Consider the following 14,668-nt stretch of genomic DNA (forward strand, 5'->3'; position numbering starts at 1 on the left):
CATTAGGGGTCTCCAATTGGTTCAAAATGCTGCAGCCAGACTTTTGACACAAAGCAGAAAGTTCGACCACATTACACCCATTTTGGCATCCCTTCACTAGCTTCCTGTCCCAGTGAGATCAGATTTTAAGGTTCTGCTACTAGTCTATAAAATTGTTCATGGACTGGCACCTCCCTACCTAGCTGAACTAATTAAACCTTACGTACCGGCCCGGGCTTTGCGTCCTCAGAGTGCAGGACTACTTTGTGTCCCTAGGGTGAATAAGAAGTCTGCGAGTCACAGAGCTTTCTCTTATCGTGCCGTTCTGTGGAATGATCTCCCTGCGTCAAAAAACAGTCAGATTCTGTGGAGACTTTCAAGTCCAGACTTAAGACGCACTTATTTTCCCTTTTGTATGGCTAGCATACTGGCATAGTTTTGTTTTACGCTTTTTACTCTTTTAATTAATTTTATTAGGAAACTGAGCGGGCCGCAGCCTCACCTTTACCTAAATACTGTGTCTTTTAGTGAAGCTTAGGGCTAGTGGCTGGTGATCACATTAGTATTTCTTCTTTTTTTTTTCTTGTTGTTTAATGCTGGCATTTATACAGTATTTCTTGTCTTTCTGATGCCTGGGTCTGTTTTTTCTCTCTGTTTAAAGGTGCAGCTCCATCCAGAAATGGGAATTGTATTTGTGCTTGAAACCATCCTGTCCTGTGCACCAACAGCATTTCCTGTATATTCGTTTTGTGAATTGTTTCTATGAATTGTTCTGTAATTTATGTCTGTAGCATGGCACAAGCAGAGGGTCACCCCTTTGAGTCTGATCTGCTTGAGGTTTCTTCCTCAGAGGGAGTTTTTCCTTACCACTGTTGCTCTGGGGGTTAGTAAGGTTAGACTTGTGTGAAGCGCCTTGAGGCAACTCTGTTGTGATTTGGCGCTATATAAATGAAAATAAATTGAAATTGAAAATTGTATGCTCTATAATTGGTAAGTCTCAGAAAACATTCATCACTGGATGAAGGCAAAAGGAACTTCTCCCTACAAAATGTAATTTTGAGACATCTAGCGTCCATCCTCATGTATTAGTTGGCAGAAGAAACCACAGCAGGTACATCTATTCACGACGGTGAGCCACCCTTTTCCACATTAATTACACAAGCTGCAGAAGGTGTACAAAACAAGATCATGAATACAAGGAGGACTTATTTTTTGTGACATATACTAGCTTTGACTGACAGTCATGACCGAATGCATGATATTGATTTATAACAAGAAAACTTGGGCTCCTTGAAAGAGAAACAAGCATAAGAAATTTATCCAGAATGCCGTTTATTCTTTGGCCCAAATTGTCAAAAGGTCATGCAACGGGAATCTCCAGCAGTTGCTACACACACTGTCTTACCAAATACCGGTGACGGAGAAAGAGGTAAAAATGAGTTTCACAATAAAGCTGCCTCATCTCAGGAAAGTCTCCAACAAAGGTACCATATAATTTCCTAGTAACAAGACAAAAATGCAAGTTTCCTCATGCTCACTTCATATGGATCCAGGAACATATTTGTGAAAAAACGTCACAGTGATAACTGTATCCCACAGCTATAATCCAAAAAAACAAGTGACAACATCAGTTTAGATTAAAATGTGTAGAAAAGTTCAGTGATGTGACCAAAAATTAAAAGCCAGCAATCAGAGTTAAAATGACATCACAGCAAATGCAAAACAAATAAGGATTAACTGTCACTTCCAGTATGAATCAGTCTTTTGGAGAAGAAGTCTGTTTCCAGTTGGAGAAATCAAGAAAATCGTACTGCAGCAAGAAACTGAGGGCGAAGGTCCCTCAGAGAATGGGGCGATGGAAAAGACAAAAAAACAAAACAAAACAAAGAAACAAACATGGCTTCTCAGGTGGTGCAGAGGATGGGAAATGAAGAATGAGGCAAAAGAAGAAGAGCAGGAGTAGAAAAGGTGAGACGCTGATGGGTGGGTGATGAGGTTCGGTCTCCACGGTCACACTCACACCTGTGTGGGACTTCCATGGGGTGGAGACGGCCCCTCAGCTGCGTTTGGAGTAGAAGTCTAGGAGGGGGCCGCGCGGGAAGCGGATGACAAACTGAGAGGGCGGAGGAGGCGGGGAGAGAGAGATGAGAGGGAGGAATTTTGAAATGTCTGCAAAGACCAGCAGAAAAAGTGAATTTAACAATCCAAGCGAGCCAGTGGCTGGTTTTAAAACGAAAAGAGCAAAACTAAGAAATTTTTAAGAAATTCAGTTTTGATAGCAAACTGGCACATGCATGTTAACACTTTATCTGTTAATATGACCAAAAAGAGACAAAGTCATTCACACTTCTCACATCTTATTAAACTCAATAAATGAACAGATAATCAGATTTTTTTTTTTTTTTTTTTACTGTGAAACAGTAGCAAATGGCTAGTTCTCAATATCTAAAATATTTACGTAAAAACCAATCTGACATTAAAGCGGAAAAGATGTGAGAGTAAAAAAAAGTTGCATTGTTAACTGGTAAGGTATCGTGGTATCCATCAATATGTTGCTGACAAGTTTTATGATTTATGGCCATTAAACAAGGTCATCTTGGGTCAAGGTCAAATGCCACATCAGTGCACAACCAGAAAACTGCCAAGGGAATAAGTGAAAATTTTCTTGAAATACGGTCTTTAATTTAGCTGGGAAAACTCATCCTGAGTTGTAGAGAAGCTTGAATCTTCGACTGGACTGGGTTGCTTGACGTGAGGACGTTTCGCTTCAAATCACAGAAGCTTCCTCAGCTAAAATTCTTGCTCTGGTAGTCTGACTTTTGTCTTGACTCTTGTAGAGAAGAATAAACCAGAAGCCAACAAAAGCTGTTTTTTTTTCTTTTTTCCATTAGCTACCTCCAAAACCTGGAGAAAGAGGGACTCATCGACAGGCAGACATACTACAGACTGTACCCGGGGGACACCACTCCATGCATCTATGGACTGCCCAAAATCCACAAACAGGACGTGCCACTCAGGCCTATTGTATGTAGCACAGATTCCATCACATACAATTTGGCCAAGCACCTCAAGTGAATTTGGCTCCTCTAGTGGGTAACTCGGACCACCATGTGGAGAACACACAAGATTTTGTGAACAAGATCAAGGACCTGCAGCTGGAGGCAGATGAAACTATGGTGTCATTTGATGTGACTTCGTTGTTCACCTGCATCCCCACCGCTGAGGCCATCTCAGCTGTGAGGCAGAGACTGCTGGAGGATGTGTCTCTACCTGAAAGGACCAAACTCAAACCAGACCACATCTGCCAACTCTTGGAGATCTGTCTTAACACCACGTATTTCCTGTTTAGGGGGAATTACTACAGGCAGATCCATGGTTGTGTGATGGGGTCCCCGGTATCCCCCATTGTGGCCAATCTGTACATGGAGCGAGTGGAGAAGACAGCCTTGACGTCGTTCACGGGCATCTCTCCCAGTCACTGGTTCAGATATGTCGATGACACATGGGTTAAAATCAAGCAACAGGAGGTCGAGGGCTTTACAGAACACATCAATTCGGTGGATTCCAATATCAAGTTCACACGTGAGGATGCCAGAAACAACCATTTAGCCTTCTTGAGCTGTGATGTTACGATTGGAGAGAACAGGCAGCTCCAGACAGGGGTTTACAGAAAACCCACTCACACTGACCAATATCTGCTCTTTGGCTCAAACCACCCCCTTGAACACAAGCTCGGGGTGATCAGGACTCTTCAACACAGAGCCCTACAGGTGCCCACAACTGCAGAGGGAAGGGCTAAAGAACAACAACTTGTACGGAAAGCCCTCACAGTATGTGGGTACCCACAATGGTCCCTGGACAAAGTGCAGAAGTCCCAGAAAACAAAGAGACCAGATAGACAGGAGACGGAGACAAGAAGAAGAGGAGTGTCTCTCCCTTATTTATCAGGAGTAGGGGAAAAACTACAGAGGCTCTTCAGACAGCACAAAATCCCAGTTTACTTTAAACTGGTTAACACCTTGAGACAGAAATTAGTTCACCCTAAGGACAGGATCCCTAGTTACAAACAGAGCAATGTAGTGTATTATATCAGATGTCAGGAAAACTGTAATGAACACTACATAGGTGAGACTAAGCAACCTTTAAACAAGAGGCTATACCAGCACCGCAGTCTGCAGTTCATCTCCACCTGAAAGACACTAACCACACGTTTGAGGACAAGGAAGTTAAAATCTTAGCCAGAGAGAAGAAATGGTTTGAGAGAGGTGTCAAGGAAGCATTCTTTGTAAAACAGTTGAAACCCAGCCTTAACCGGGGGGCGGGTCTCAGACACGCTTTGTACGCTGTTTACAATGGGGTACTCAGGTCTAAGCAGTTTCAGTCTTTTGTTCATGGTAATGAGTCATTCACGTCATCAGGAGAGTCGTCAAGGGAGCCATCAGGGGAGGCTTCCATCCCATCATTAGGCGAGTGCACAATAGGTGCTAATTAGAGCTATTGTTTAGTCACTAGCCTATAGCAGTCGGCCTCTCGGTAGGAGGGGTCTGGTTAGGTTAAAAACTCCAGCTTTTGTTGGCTTCTGGTTTATTCTTCTCTACAAGAGTCAAGACAAAAGTCAGACTTCCAGAGCAAGAATTTTAGCTGAGGAAGCTTCTGTGATTTGAAGCGAAACGTCCTCACGTCAAGCAACCCAGTCCAGTCAAAGATTCAAGCTTCTCTACTATGGAAACCACCTGGACAACTGAGAGCCTACACAGAATCATCCTGAGTTATATTTTACAAACTGTGGGAAGTGTTGCATTTTTTTTAAACAAATAACAGCATCTTAAAAATGTTTTAGTCATATTAAAAACAGATATGACTCAAAACAAGATGTTTCCAAGATTCTCACTTAAGATTTTTAAGACACATTACCTAAAGACAAGTCTTACTGAAACATTACTGAGTGATTCTGTCTCAGATGAAGTGCAGAAGAGGAACAATGTGGGTTCCGTCCTGGCCAAGGAACAACCAACCAGCTCTTCACTCTCACAAGGATCCTGTAGGGTGCCTGGGAGTATGCCCAACCAGTCTACATGTGTTTTGTGGACTTGGAGAAGGGAGGTACTGCGGAAGTATGGAGTGAGGGGGTCCCTTCTCAGGGTCATCCAATCTCTGTACTCACAAAGCGAGAGCTGTGTTCGGGTGCGCGGCAGTAAGTCAGACTTGTTTCCGGTGGGGGTTGGCCACCTTGTCACCCATCCTGTTTGTGATATTCATGAACAGGATGTCAAGGCATAGTCGGGGGGAGGAGGGTCTTCAGTTTGGTGGGCTCAGGGCCTCATCGCTGCTTTTTTGCAGATGATGTGGTCCTGTTGGCTTCATCAGCCTGTGACTTCCAGCACTCACTGGATCAATTCGCAGCCGAGTGTGAAGCGGCTGGGATGAGGATCAGCACCTCTAAATCCGAGGTCAAGGTTCTCAGCAGGAAACCGATGGATTGCCAACTCCGGGTTGGGAATGAGGTCTTGCCCCAAGTGAAGCAGTTCAAGTACCTCGGGGTCTTGTTCATGAGTGAGGGGACAATGGACGTGAGATTGGCTGGAGAATTGGCGCAGCAGGGGCGGTGTTGGATTCTCTCTACCATACTGTTGTGACGAAAAGGGAGCTAAGCCAAAAGGTGAATCTCTCGTTTTACTGGTCAATCTTCATTCCTACTCTCACTTGTGGTCCTTTGTGTTGAAAGGTGCCAGCTGAGGTGGTTCGGCCATCTGGTAAGGATTGGTAAGGATGTTCCAGACACCTCCGGCTGGGAGGAGACCCTGGGGAAGACTCAGGACTAGGTGGAGCGATTATATCTCCACACTGGCCTGGGAACGCCTCGGTATCACCCAGTCCGAGGTGGTTAATGTGGCCCGGAAAGGGAAGTTTGGGATCCCCTGCTGGAGCTGTTGCCCCCATGACCTGATCTCAGATAAACAGTTGAAGATGAGTGACGAGTGAGAAGTGCAGATTAGACATTTGGATGAGAAATTAGACAAATACACTTGGTAAGGTCTTGTTTGTTTTTTTTCAGTGAAGGATAGACTGCATGATAAATGCTTGGTTTTTCCACCTATGACAGAGTTGTGGAGTGGTGGAAAACCTTTATTTTTTTTACTTTTAACTTCATGATATAGGTTGATTTTATTTCTTGAACAATTCTATTATACATACAAAATTCAACAAATTAGAAATATCTCTCAAATTTTACAGTGTTCAGAGGGAAAACAAAAACAAGGCAAACTCCTTCCATGGTGGTCTGAGAATAATTTCACCTTAAATTTTTTCCCAAGCCTGGATGACAATGCAATTGTGATTCTGCTGTATAAAATAAAATGGGCCAGTCACAGTGAATGAGTCTTTGTGTCTTCAGGGGGAAAAAAGGACAGCAGCACAAAGGTGAAAGCAAAATGCACAAATTAGCAAAAAAAAAAAAAAAACTGGATGAAAATACAAAGAAAATTCAAGAATGCAAGACAGGAGAGGAGAAGGGTAACTTCATATTCTGCCCATCATCAAAAAGACAGAATTCAAGAGAGCAATCAAGGACGGGGTCATGCAGCAAGTTTTCAGCGTCAAGTCTCAATCATGCAGAGACTGTAAAGAGAAGTCAACATTCAGAGGCATCAGCATGGAGGTAAACCAAGTGGTTATTTCTTCCAGGCAATAATGCTTAAGTACAGAACCTATACAAGTCCAACTGCATTCTCCAAACATGCAGTGTTACATCTCAAGTGTCACCACTTTGGAGAAGTCTGCACGTGCAAGCAAACTCCATTATGAACAAACTGCCAGAGAACCAAGAATGACAACTAGAAGAGCCTGATACCCTCTCCTGCAATTTATTAAAACATATTTATCATATGAAACATCCAAAATTTTGCAGCAGCTATAAATGACAACTCTGGCTGTTATTCAAGACTACAGGAAAAAAATTGCTCACAAATTGTATGAAGGCACAAGGCATCGGTGAGAACGTCAGGGTCTTCTGTTCCATTACAAATCCATGCACACACTGCTGACACTCAGATATGTGCAGCGATGGTTCCCATCAGATATGGATGTAGTTACATGAAAATACAATTTTTACCTAAGTCACTTCAGGAATTTATCATATTTTGGATAAAATTGATGATCTCTTCTTTGAATTTGGTGCATAACTCCTGATGGACTTGGGTTAAAATCAGTTACCAAAAGGATCTGCCTACAGTGTCGGTTCTTGTGACTCACCCCATCCACGGCGGGCAGAGGCTGACCGTTGATACCCAGGGTGCGGAATGGAGAGTGCGTGGAGAGACGCTTGTCCCACTCGCTCGGGCGGGGCTCCGGGACGGCTTCCATGAAGTTCCTCTTCAGCTCACTAATGCTAGCGTGATGCCTGAGCAGGTCCTCCTGAGGCTTATCGAACTCCTGCAAAGGGGGAAGGAGAGGGGAGGGAGAGTTGTGGAGGAGGGTTGGGGATTACAGGACGGAGGGCAGGAAAATTTGACAGAGACGAGGATAAAAGTGACAAAAAATGGAAATTCATGGACAGACAATGGAAGGTTGGGTGGAGCGGCAAAGGGAGGTTAAAGGATTATGGACAGATGAGTGTACAGTAGTTGGACGAGAGGGATCAACAAGCAGGAAAAAAATAAGAGTGGAGAGGGGGAAAAAAATAAAAAATTCAGCCATGTCCACACACTTCTGTTTGATGTTTTTTGCTGAATAAATAATTTAATCAAAGCAGAAGCAGGGTTACTTGGCAAATTTACAGTAATGTTAAGCAATGATCAGAGATTATAGAACATGATTTTGATCATCAGACTGAGTGCAGAGTGACAAGATCAGATGTTGGTTTATACATGAGGCATCTGTGCCATGGTCGACCGTATTAAAGCTTAAAGAAAAGAATTCACCCTTCAAGGTTGTGAAACACAATGTTTAATAATTCCAATTTTTTCAGCTACAGTGGGTAGAATTTACTGTCTTCTAGTGGTGAGCTTGCAGATTGGATTCATGTTTTTGCTTCTTTGGCCACAGGGATTTATGTACCCCTGCCTTCTCTTGTGATAAGCAATACTGTATTTAATCTGACAGGAAAAAAATGCTAAACTTTACTCTCATTGTCACACAGAACCTTCAGTTCCCAATTTGTTCTCTGGCAAACTCCAAGATGTAATTTAAGTTTTTAAACTTCACAATAAACCTGCTGCTGATGAAGCATCCAAGTAACAGTGTTTTCAATTCTGCCAATGACGTTTAGAACACTTTTCAGGTTATCCTGACGTTCTGGTGGTTTTCTTCATTACAACACTTTTTCGTGTAGTTGCTTGGACGGTTGCATGTAAATTAAGTGAACCTCTTTGGATAAATATGTGACCTCATGGTAATGATGATAAGAAGCAAAGATTTAAATGTGTCTCATTAACACTGGTGAACAGATATGGAATTATCATATTATATATTATATATACTTTTTTTTTTAAAACTAGTCTGGGAGGTCCTGCAACTTACACTCCGGTGTCACTTGCATACTGAAAAATCTAACAACAACAACTATGTTGGTCTTTTAGAGGGATCAAAGCACAAATCAAAATAAATTCCATTAATAAAAGACAAAACACCAATACTAAAAGTACATGACAACACATGATACACAAAACTCTGAAAATTGAAGATCTGTAATAAAGAAAAAAGTGCAACTTCTATATACGGCATACATTTTTCCTCTTCGATAGGCATTTTTGACAGGTGCGATTTATACTCCGGTGTGATGTATACGACAGAAAATACAGCAGTAGATTTTATGTTTTTGGTGAATTCAGAGGTCTGTGTTTATGTTGACATTGTAAATTCTGTTTTTTTTTTGTTTTTTTTCTGTGTGTTTTGTCAAAAACTGCATAAATTTGAATACTACAATTACATAAAAAAAAAAGTACAACATGAGTGGGGTGAATGGAGGAAGGTGAATACTTTTTTGCAGACTCTGGCACAGACAAAACTGATGCATGTCGCAGCACTGGCCTTGCAGAGAAACGTCTTTAAAAACAGGCTGCGAATCAAACAGCAGGAGAGGTGACAAGAGCAACGATTCAAGTTGTCAAAGGTAAAGCATCACTATAAAGGAAGATGCATTTATTTTAACAGGAATTTAACAAAAGCAAAAACAGTAGCACTGATGGATCTGGCAACAGTTAGCACCAAGTTGATCTTTATAGACAAATGCAAGAAAATGATGCCCATATAATCAAATCAACAGCCAATTGTGACTTTCTGTGGTGTTAAAGAGCAACTTAATGATAAGTGTTTCCCAAACTTTGTTTCATACATAAAAGTGAAAATGTATGACTGCGTATAAAGCCTGGGTCCCACCGAATAATGAAGGATGAAGAAGGAGCCACGCACTGGTGTGTCACAATTATTCGAAGAATGACCCACGTTTTCATCTATCACGTATCCGCTATGAAGGTGCCACTATGTGCCTCTCTGTACCCCGCATGTGCCACATAGCAGCCTCTAGTGAGCCACGACCAACCTGTCATTACAGCCTCGAAGGGCTCGCATCAGCCACACTAAGCCACGTAGTGCCATGATAGCGCCATGATAACGCCATGTTGGCGCACGTTTAGGCATGATTTTGGTCCAAACCTCCAGCCCTCCCACACCTGGTCCCTTCAAAGTGTGGGTTTTCAATTCACAGATTCACAGCAGCATTTAAAGATGTCCCTTCTTTCTTTAAAACGCAGTCCAAAAATAGACACTCCAGCACAGTTCCGCAGTTGTGCGCTGTGCGCCAGGCTGCTGTCCACCTGTAATGCACCAGACCAGCTACACCCGAACCACGGGTTCCTGGAGAGCCACCTCTGTGCTTCTTGCTGGCTCCGCAGCTCTCTGGCTTTTTTTCTGCGGCTTTAAATACACAAAACTTTGGTTGTCCCTTTATTTCTGCAAAATCGGTCTTTTGCGCGCACGCTGCTGTTGTCCTTTCATGGACAGCCGCCTCTGTGCTCTTTCTAAGTGGCTTCCTTTCCATCCGTGGCTTGCTGGCTTTATCTTTTCACTGGCTCTAAACACAGTCATTTTCACAACGTGATTCCACTTTTAACTTTGTGTTCGTCCGTTTATTTCTGCAAACGCTCTCTTTTGCGTGCGGTGCCGTTCTGCATACAGAATGAGGTGGCCGTTTTATTATATACACCTGTGGATCATTTTCAATATATATATATATATATATATATATATATATATATATATATATATATATATATATATATATATATATATATATATATATATATATATATATATATATACACACACACACACACTCAACAAAAATATAAACGCAACACTTTTGGTTTTGCTCCCATTTTGTATGAGATGAACTCAAAGATCTAAAACTTTTTCCACATACACAATATCACCATTTCCCTCAAATATTGTTCACAAACCAGTCTAAATCTGTGATAGTGAGCACTTCTCCTTTGCTGAGATAATCCATCCCACCTCACAGGTGTGCCATATCAAGATGCCGATTAGACACCATGATTAGTGCACAGGTGTGCCTTAGACTGCCCACAATAAAAGGCCACTCTGAAAGGTGCAGTTTTATCACACAGCACAATGCCACAGATGTCACAAGATTTGAGGGAGCGTGTAATTGGCATGCTGACAGCAGGAATGTCAACCAGAGCTGTTGCTCGTGTATTGAATGTTCATTTCTCTACCATGAGCCGTCTCCAAAGGCGTTTCAGAGAATTTGGCAGTACATCCAACCAGCCTCACAACCGCAGACCACGTGTAACCACACCAGCCCATGACCTCCACATCCAGCATGTTCACCTTCAAGATCATCTGAGACCAGCCACTCGGACAGCTGCTGAAACAATCGGTTTGCATAATCAAAGACTTTCTGCACAAACTGTCACAAACCATCTCAGGAAAGCTCATCTGCATGCTTGTCGTCCTCACTGGGGTCTCGACCTGACTCCAGTTCGTCGTCGTAACCGACTTGAGTGGGCAAATGCTCACATTCGCTGGCGTTTGGCACGTTGGAGAGGTGTTCTCTTCATGGATGAATCCCGGTTCACACTGTTCAGGGCAGATGGCAGACAGTGTGTGTGGCGTCGTGTGGGTGAGCGGTTTTCTGATGTCAATGTTGTGGATCGAGTGGCCCATGGTGGCGGTGGGGTTATGGTATGGGTAGGCGTCTGTTATGAATGAAGAAAACAGGTGCATTTTATTGATGGCATTTTGAATGCACAGAGATACCGTGATGAGATCCTGAGGCCCATTGTTGTGCCATCCAAGAACATCACCTCATGTTGCAGCAGGATAATGCACTGCCCCATGTTGCAAGGATCTGTACACAATTCTTGGAAGCTGAAAATGTCCCAGTTCTTGCATGGCCGGCATACTCACCGGACATGTCACCCATTGAGCATGTTTGGGATGCTCTGGACCGGCGTATACGACAGAGTGTACCAGTTCCTGCCAATATCCAGCAACTTCGCACAGCCATTGAAGAGGAGTGGACCAACATTCCACAGCGCACAATTGACAACCTGATCAACTCTATGCGAAGGAGATGTGTTGCACTGCATGAGGCAAATGGTGGTCACACCAGATACTGACTGGTATCCCCCCCAATAAAACAAAACTGCACCTTTCAGAGTGGCCTCAAGCTATAAAGACATTAAAAATAATTACCTTAAGCTGTTTAAAATACATTCCACATGGAGCAGGAAAGAGAGGGAAAAAAGCATCCAGATGAAACAGTCCTCTGATTCTAGAAGTGATTAGAGGTGTTTTCAGCATCCAAGGTTTGGCAGAAAATGATTAATCCGCTACAAAATAATTATTTTATATAGAGTCCAGCGCACAGAGCAGGTGGAATTGTGTGCGCAAGAGGAGAGCCGTTCCAAAAATAGCCTCTCAGGTCCTGCGAAGGTGCCAGGCGCACTGATAATGGACTTTTAGCAGACTCGTAAGCACCACGCAAATGCCTCTAAGCCGTCGCAGTAACTTGAACACAAACTGCGCCACGCTGTTGTTGCTAAATTTTGAACTTCTTGAAATTAGCGCCACGCTCAGAGAGGAGCCTCGTTAACTGAAGATAATGCCTCTAAGAGCCAATCGGAGCCATGAAACTCCCACAATAGTTGAAGAAACCCTCTCGTAGCAAAGAAAACATGCTGCGTGGCTCCTTCTTCATCCTTCATTATTCGGTGGGACCCAGGCTTAATTATCTTGAGTTCCATTTCATCAAAAGCTTTGATTTGCATAACTGCTGAGAAAATCCAGCACATTACTGCAAGTTAAATGAGAGAGAATGGCAGGAGGACAAGCAGAAGCAGACCAGGAGAATACTGATGATTGAAAACAAACAAACAAACCAAAAGTACATAATTAAAAACAGAACCGGCTGTGAATCATGACTTGGGGAAAAAGTGATCTGGAAAAGCTGCACAGTTGTGATCACAAAGGCAGTTTTATGGATTTTATAAAGCACCCAGTAATCCTACACAGCATCCTATGTGGACTTCAACCTTCCCCCAATACGTTTTTTTAGAAATTCAACAGCAATCTCCTGAAATCAACAGGTTAGAGTTATACTGCCACACACTTAAGTAACTTACAGAGCCAATTATATGCTGTTGCAAAGTGTGATTCATGCAACATGCAAGCGTGATAGTGAGCCGCAGCTACTGAGCCAAAGAGCAAGAAAACAGAGCTAGAGACCGGCATCTCCAGAAGGGATACAAACCTCCAACATTAAAAGGCTATGTCTGACATAAATTGAGTCACCCTCAATTTTCTTAGCTCTTTTCTGTGAAAATGAAAGAACAACAACAAAAAAGTGTGGGTAGGTTTTAGTTTCCCCTCTGTGTTTAACAGTAAACTCTGAACATGCACGCTACAGAACTTCATTAAAGTGTTAATACTATAACCGACAAGAGAAAATGAAGAACTTGCATGCAAAACTCTGGGGGTGCCAAAGGGTGCACTGTACACTAACAAAGCAAGGAACCTGCTGAGGACTACTTTAAAATGTGAAATACAGGAACTGTGGACTGATGAGTAATCCGTTACCATGCATGTGCATTCCAAGATTTACAACAACAGCAAGCAATAAGAAAAGAGCTTTCTACATGTACCAACAGCTACAAGTAATAAATGTAAAAAAACCAACCTTGAGGCAAGCACTTTGATTCTTTTGTTCTACAGCCACTACAGGTAATGACAGTCTATCCACTGTCACAATTTCTGTGTTAAAATGTGTAGTATGTACAGTGTGGATTTCATTTAAGACTTAACAGATGGAAGCAGAAGATGAGAAAAGGGTGGAATTCTATTTTTTTTTTTTTTTAATCGATGAGCAGCTCAATTTCTTCAGAATGGAGGTGAAGAAATGACTATGGAAACAAGGCAGAAATATGAAGCTAGGAATCTGACCTTTCGCATTAGAGCCACCTTCGTGCTCGTCACCTCAGACTGGCGTGACCCCAGGGAGGAGAGAGGAACACACGTTAGCATCCTCCACTTGCTCTGTTTATTAACACTCACAGTTTAGCTTTCGTGGATATGAGTGTTCTGAGGCCGGCATGCAAAAGGTCCTTGTCTGATACTAACCTGGAGCCGAATGTCCCCATTGATGGCAAGTATGGAGGAGTCTACTTCTTTCTGCTCCCTCCTCACTGCTGGCTACAGCAGCCAAGAGAGAGACAGATCAATCTGAGCATAGTGCTTCATCGACTCGATTAGCAGTAAATATGCTTAACCACTATCAAAACACCCCGTTGATTACGATGAAGATATACATGGGCAAATAGCTGGATGATATTTGCACCCTGTTACACGCTATTCTGTTACACCTGTTGTACACCAGCTGCGTTGTGTGCATGTGGCGGCTGAGCCACTCAAGTGGTGTATGTAGTATGTATTTATATCAATCAATCAATCAATCAATTTTTTTATATAGCGCCAAATCACAACAAACAGTTGCCCCAAGGCGCTTTATATTGTAAGGCAAGGCCATACAATAATTATGTAAAACCCCAACGGTCAAAACGACTCCCTGTGAGCAAGCACTTGGCTACAGTGGGAAGGAAAAACTCCCTTTTAACAGGAAGAAACCTCCAGCAGAACCAGGCTCAGGGAGGGGCAGTCTTCTGCTGGGACTGGTTGGGGCTGAGGGAGAGAACCAGGAAAAGACATGCTGTGGAGGGGAGCAGAGATCGATCACTAATGAGTAAATGCAGAGTGGTGCATACAGAGCAAAAAGAGAAAGAAACAGTGCATCATGGGAACCCCCCAGCAGTCTACGTCTATAGCAGCATAACTAAGGGATGGTTCAGGGTCACCTGATCCAGCCCTAACTATAAGCTTTAGCAAAAAGGAAAGTTTTAAGCCTAATCTTAAAAGTAGAGAGGGTGTCTGTCTCCCTGATCTGAATTGGGAGCTGGTTCCACAGGAGAGGAGCCTGAAAGCTGAAGGCTCTGCCTCCCATTCTACTCTTACAAACCCTAGGAACTACAAGTAAGCCTGCAGTCTGAGAGCGAAGCGCTCTATTGGGGTGATATGGTACTACGAGGTCCCTAAGATAAGATGGGACCTGATTATTCAAACCTTATAAGTAAGAAGAAGATTTTAAATTCTATTCTAGAATTAACAGGAAGCCAATGAA

At 42.8% G+C, this 14,668-nt stretch overlaps 1 protein-coding gene and 1 long non-coding RNA gene across 2 annotated transcripts in view; one reads left to right on the top strand and one right to left on the bottom strand.

Moving 5' to 3' along the window:
• The window catches only part of LOC117514535, an 83,522-nt gene that overhangs the window by 15,233 nt on the left and 53,621 nt on the right, over positions 1–14,668 (bottom strand). Inside the window, exons 26-29 of the mRNA XM_034175045.1 lie at positions 13,615–13,686; positions 13,438–13,476; positions 12,749–12,811; positions 7,231–7,410 (exon numbers count right to left, since the gene is read on the bottom strand). Of these exons, the coding sequence (XP_034030936.1) occupies positions 7,231–7,410; positions 12,749–12,811; positions 13,438–13,476; positions 13,615–13,686 (354 nt within the window). The remainder of the gene's footprint in view (positions 1–7,230; positions 7,411–12,748; positions 12,812–13,437; positions 13,477–13,614; positions 13,687–14,668) is intronic.
• On the top strand, positions 9,157–12,392 carry LOC117514537. The gene is made up of 2 exons (XR_004561896.1): positions 9,157–9,334; positions 12,221–12,392. It is a non-coding gene; the product is annotated as an uncharacterized LOC117514537 (long non-coding RNA).

Source organism: Thalassophryne amazonica, chromosome 7 (genome assembly GCF_902500255.1).
Source record: "Thalassophryne amazonica chromosome 7, fThaAma1.1, whole genome shotgun sequence".
Taxonomy (NCBI): Eukaryota; Metazoa; Chordata; class Actinopteri; order Batrachoidiformes; family Batrachoididae; genus Thalassophryne; species Thalassophryne amazonica.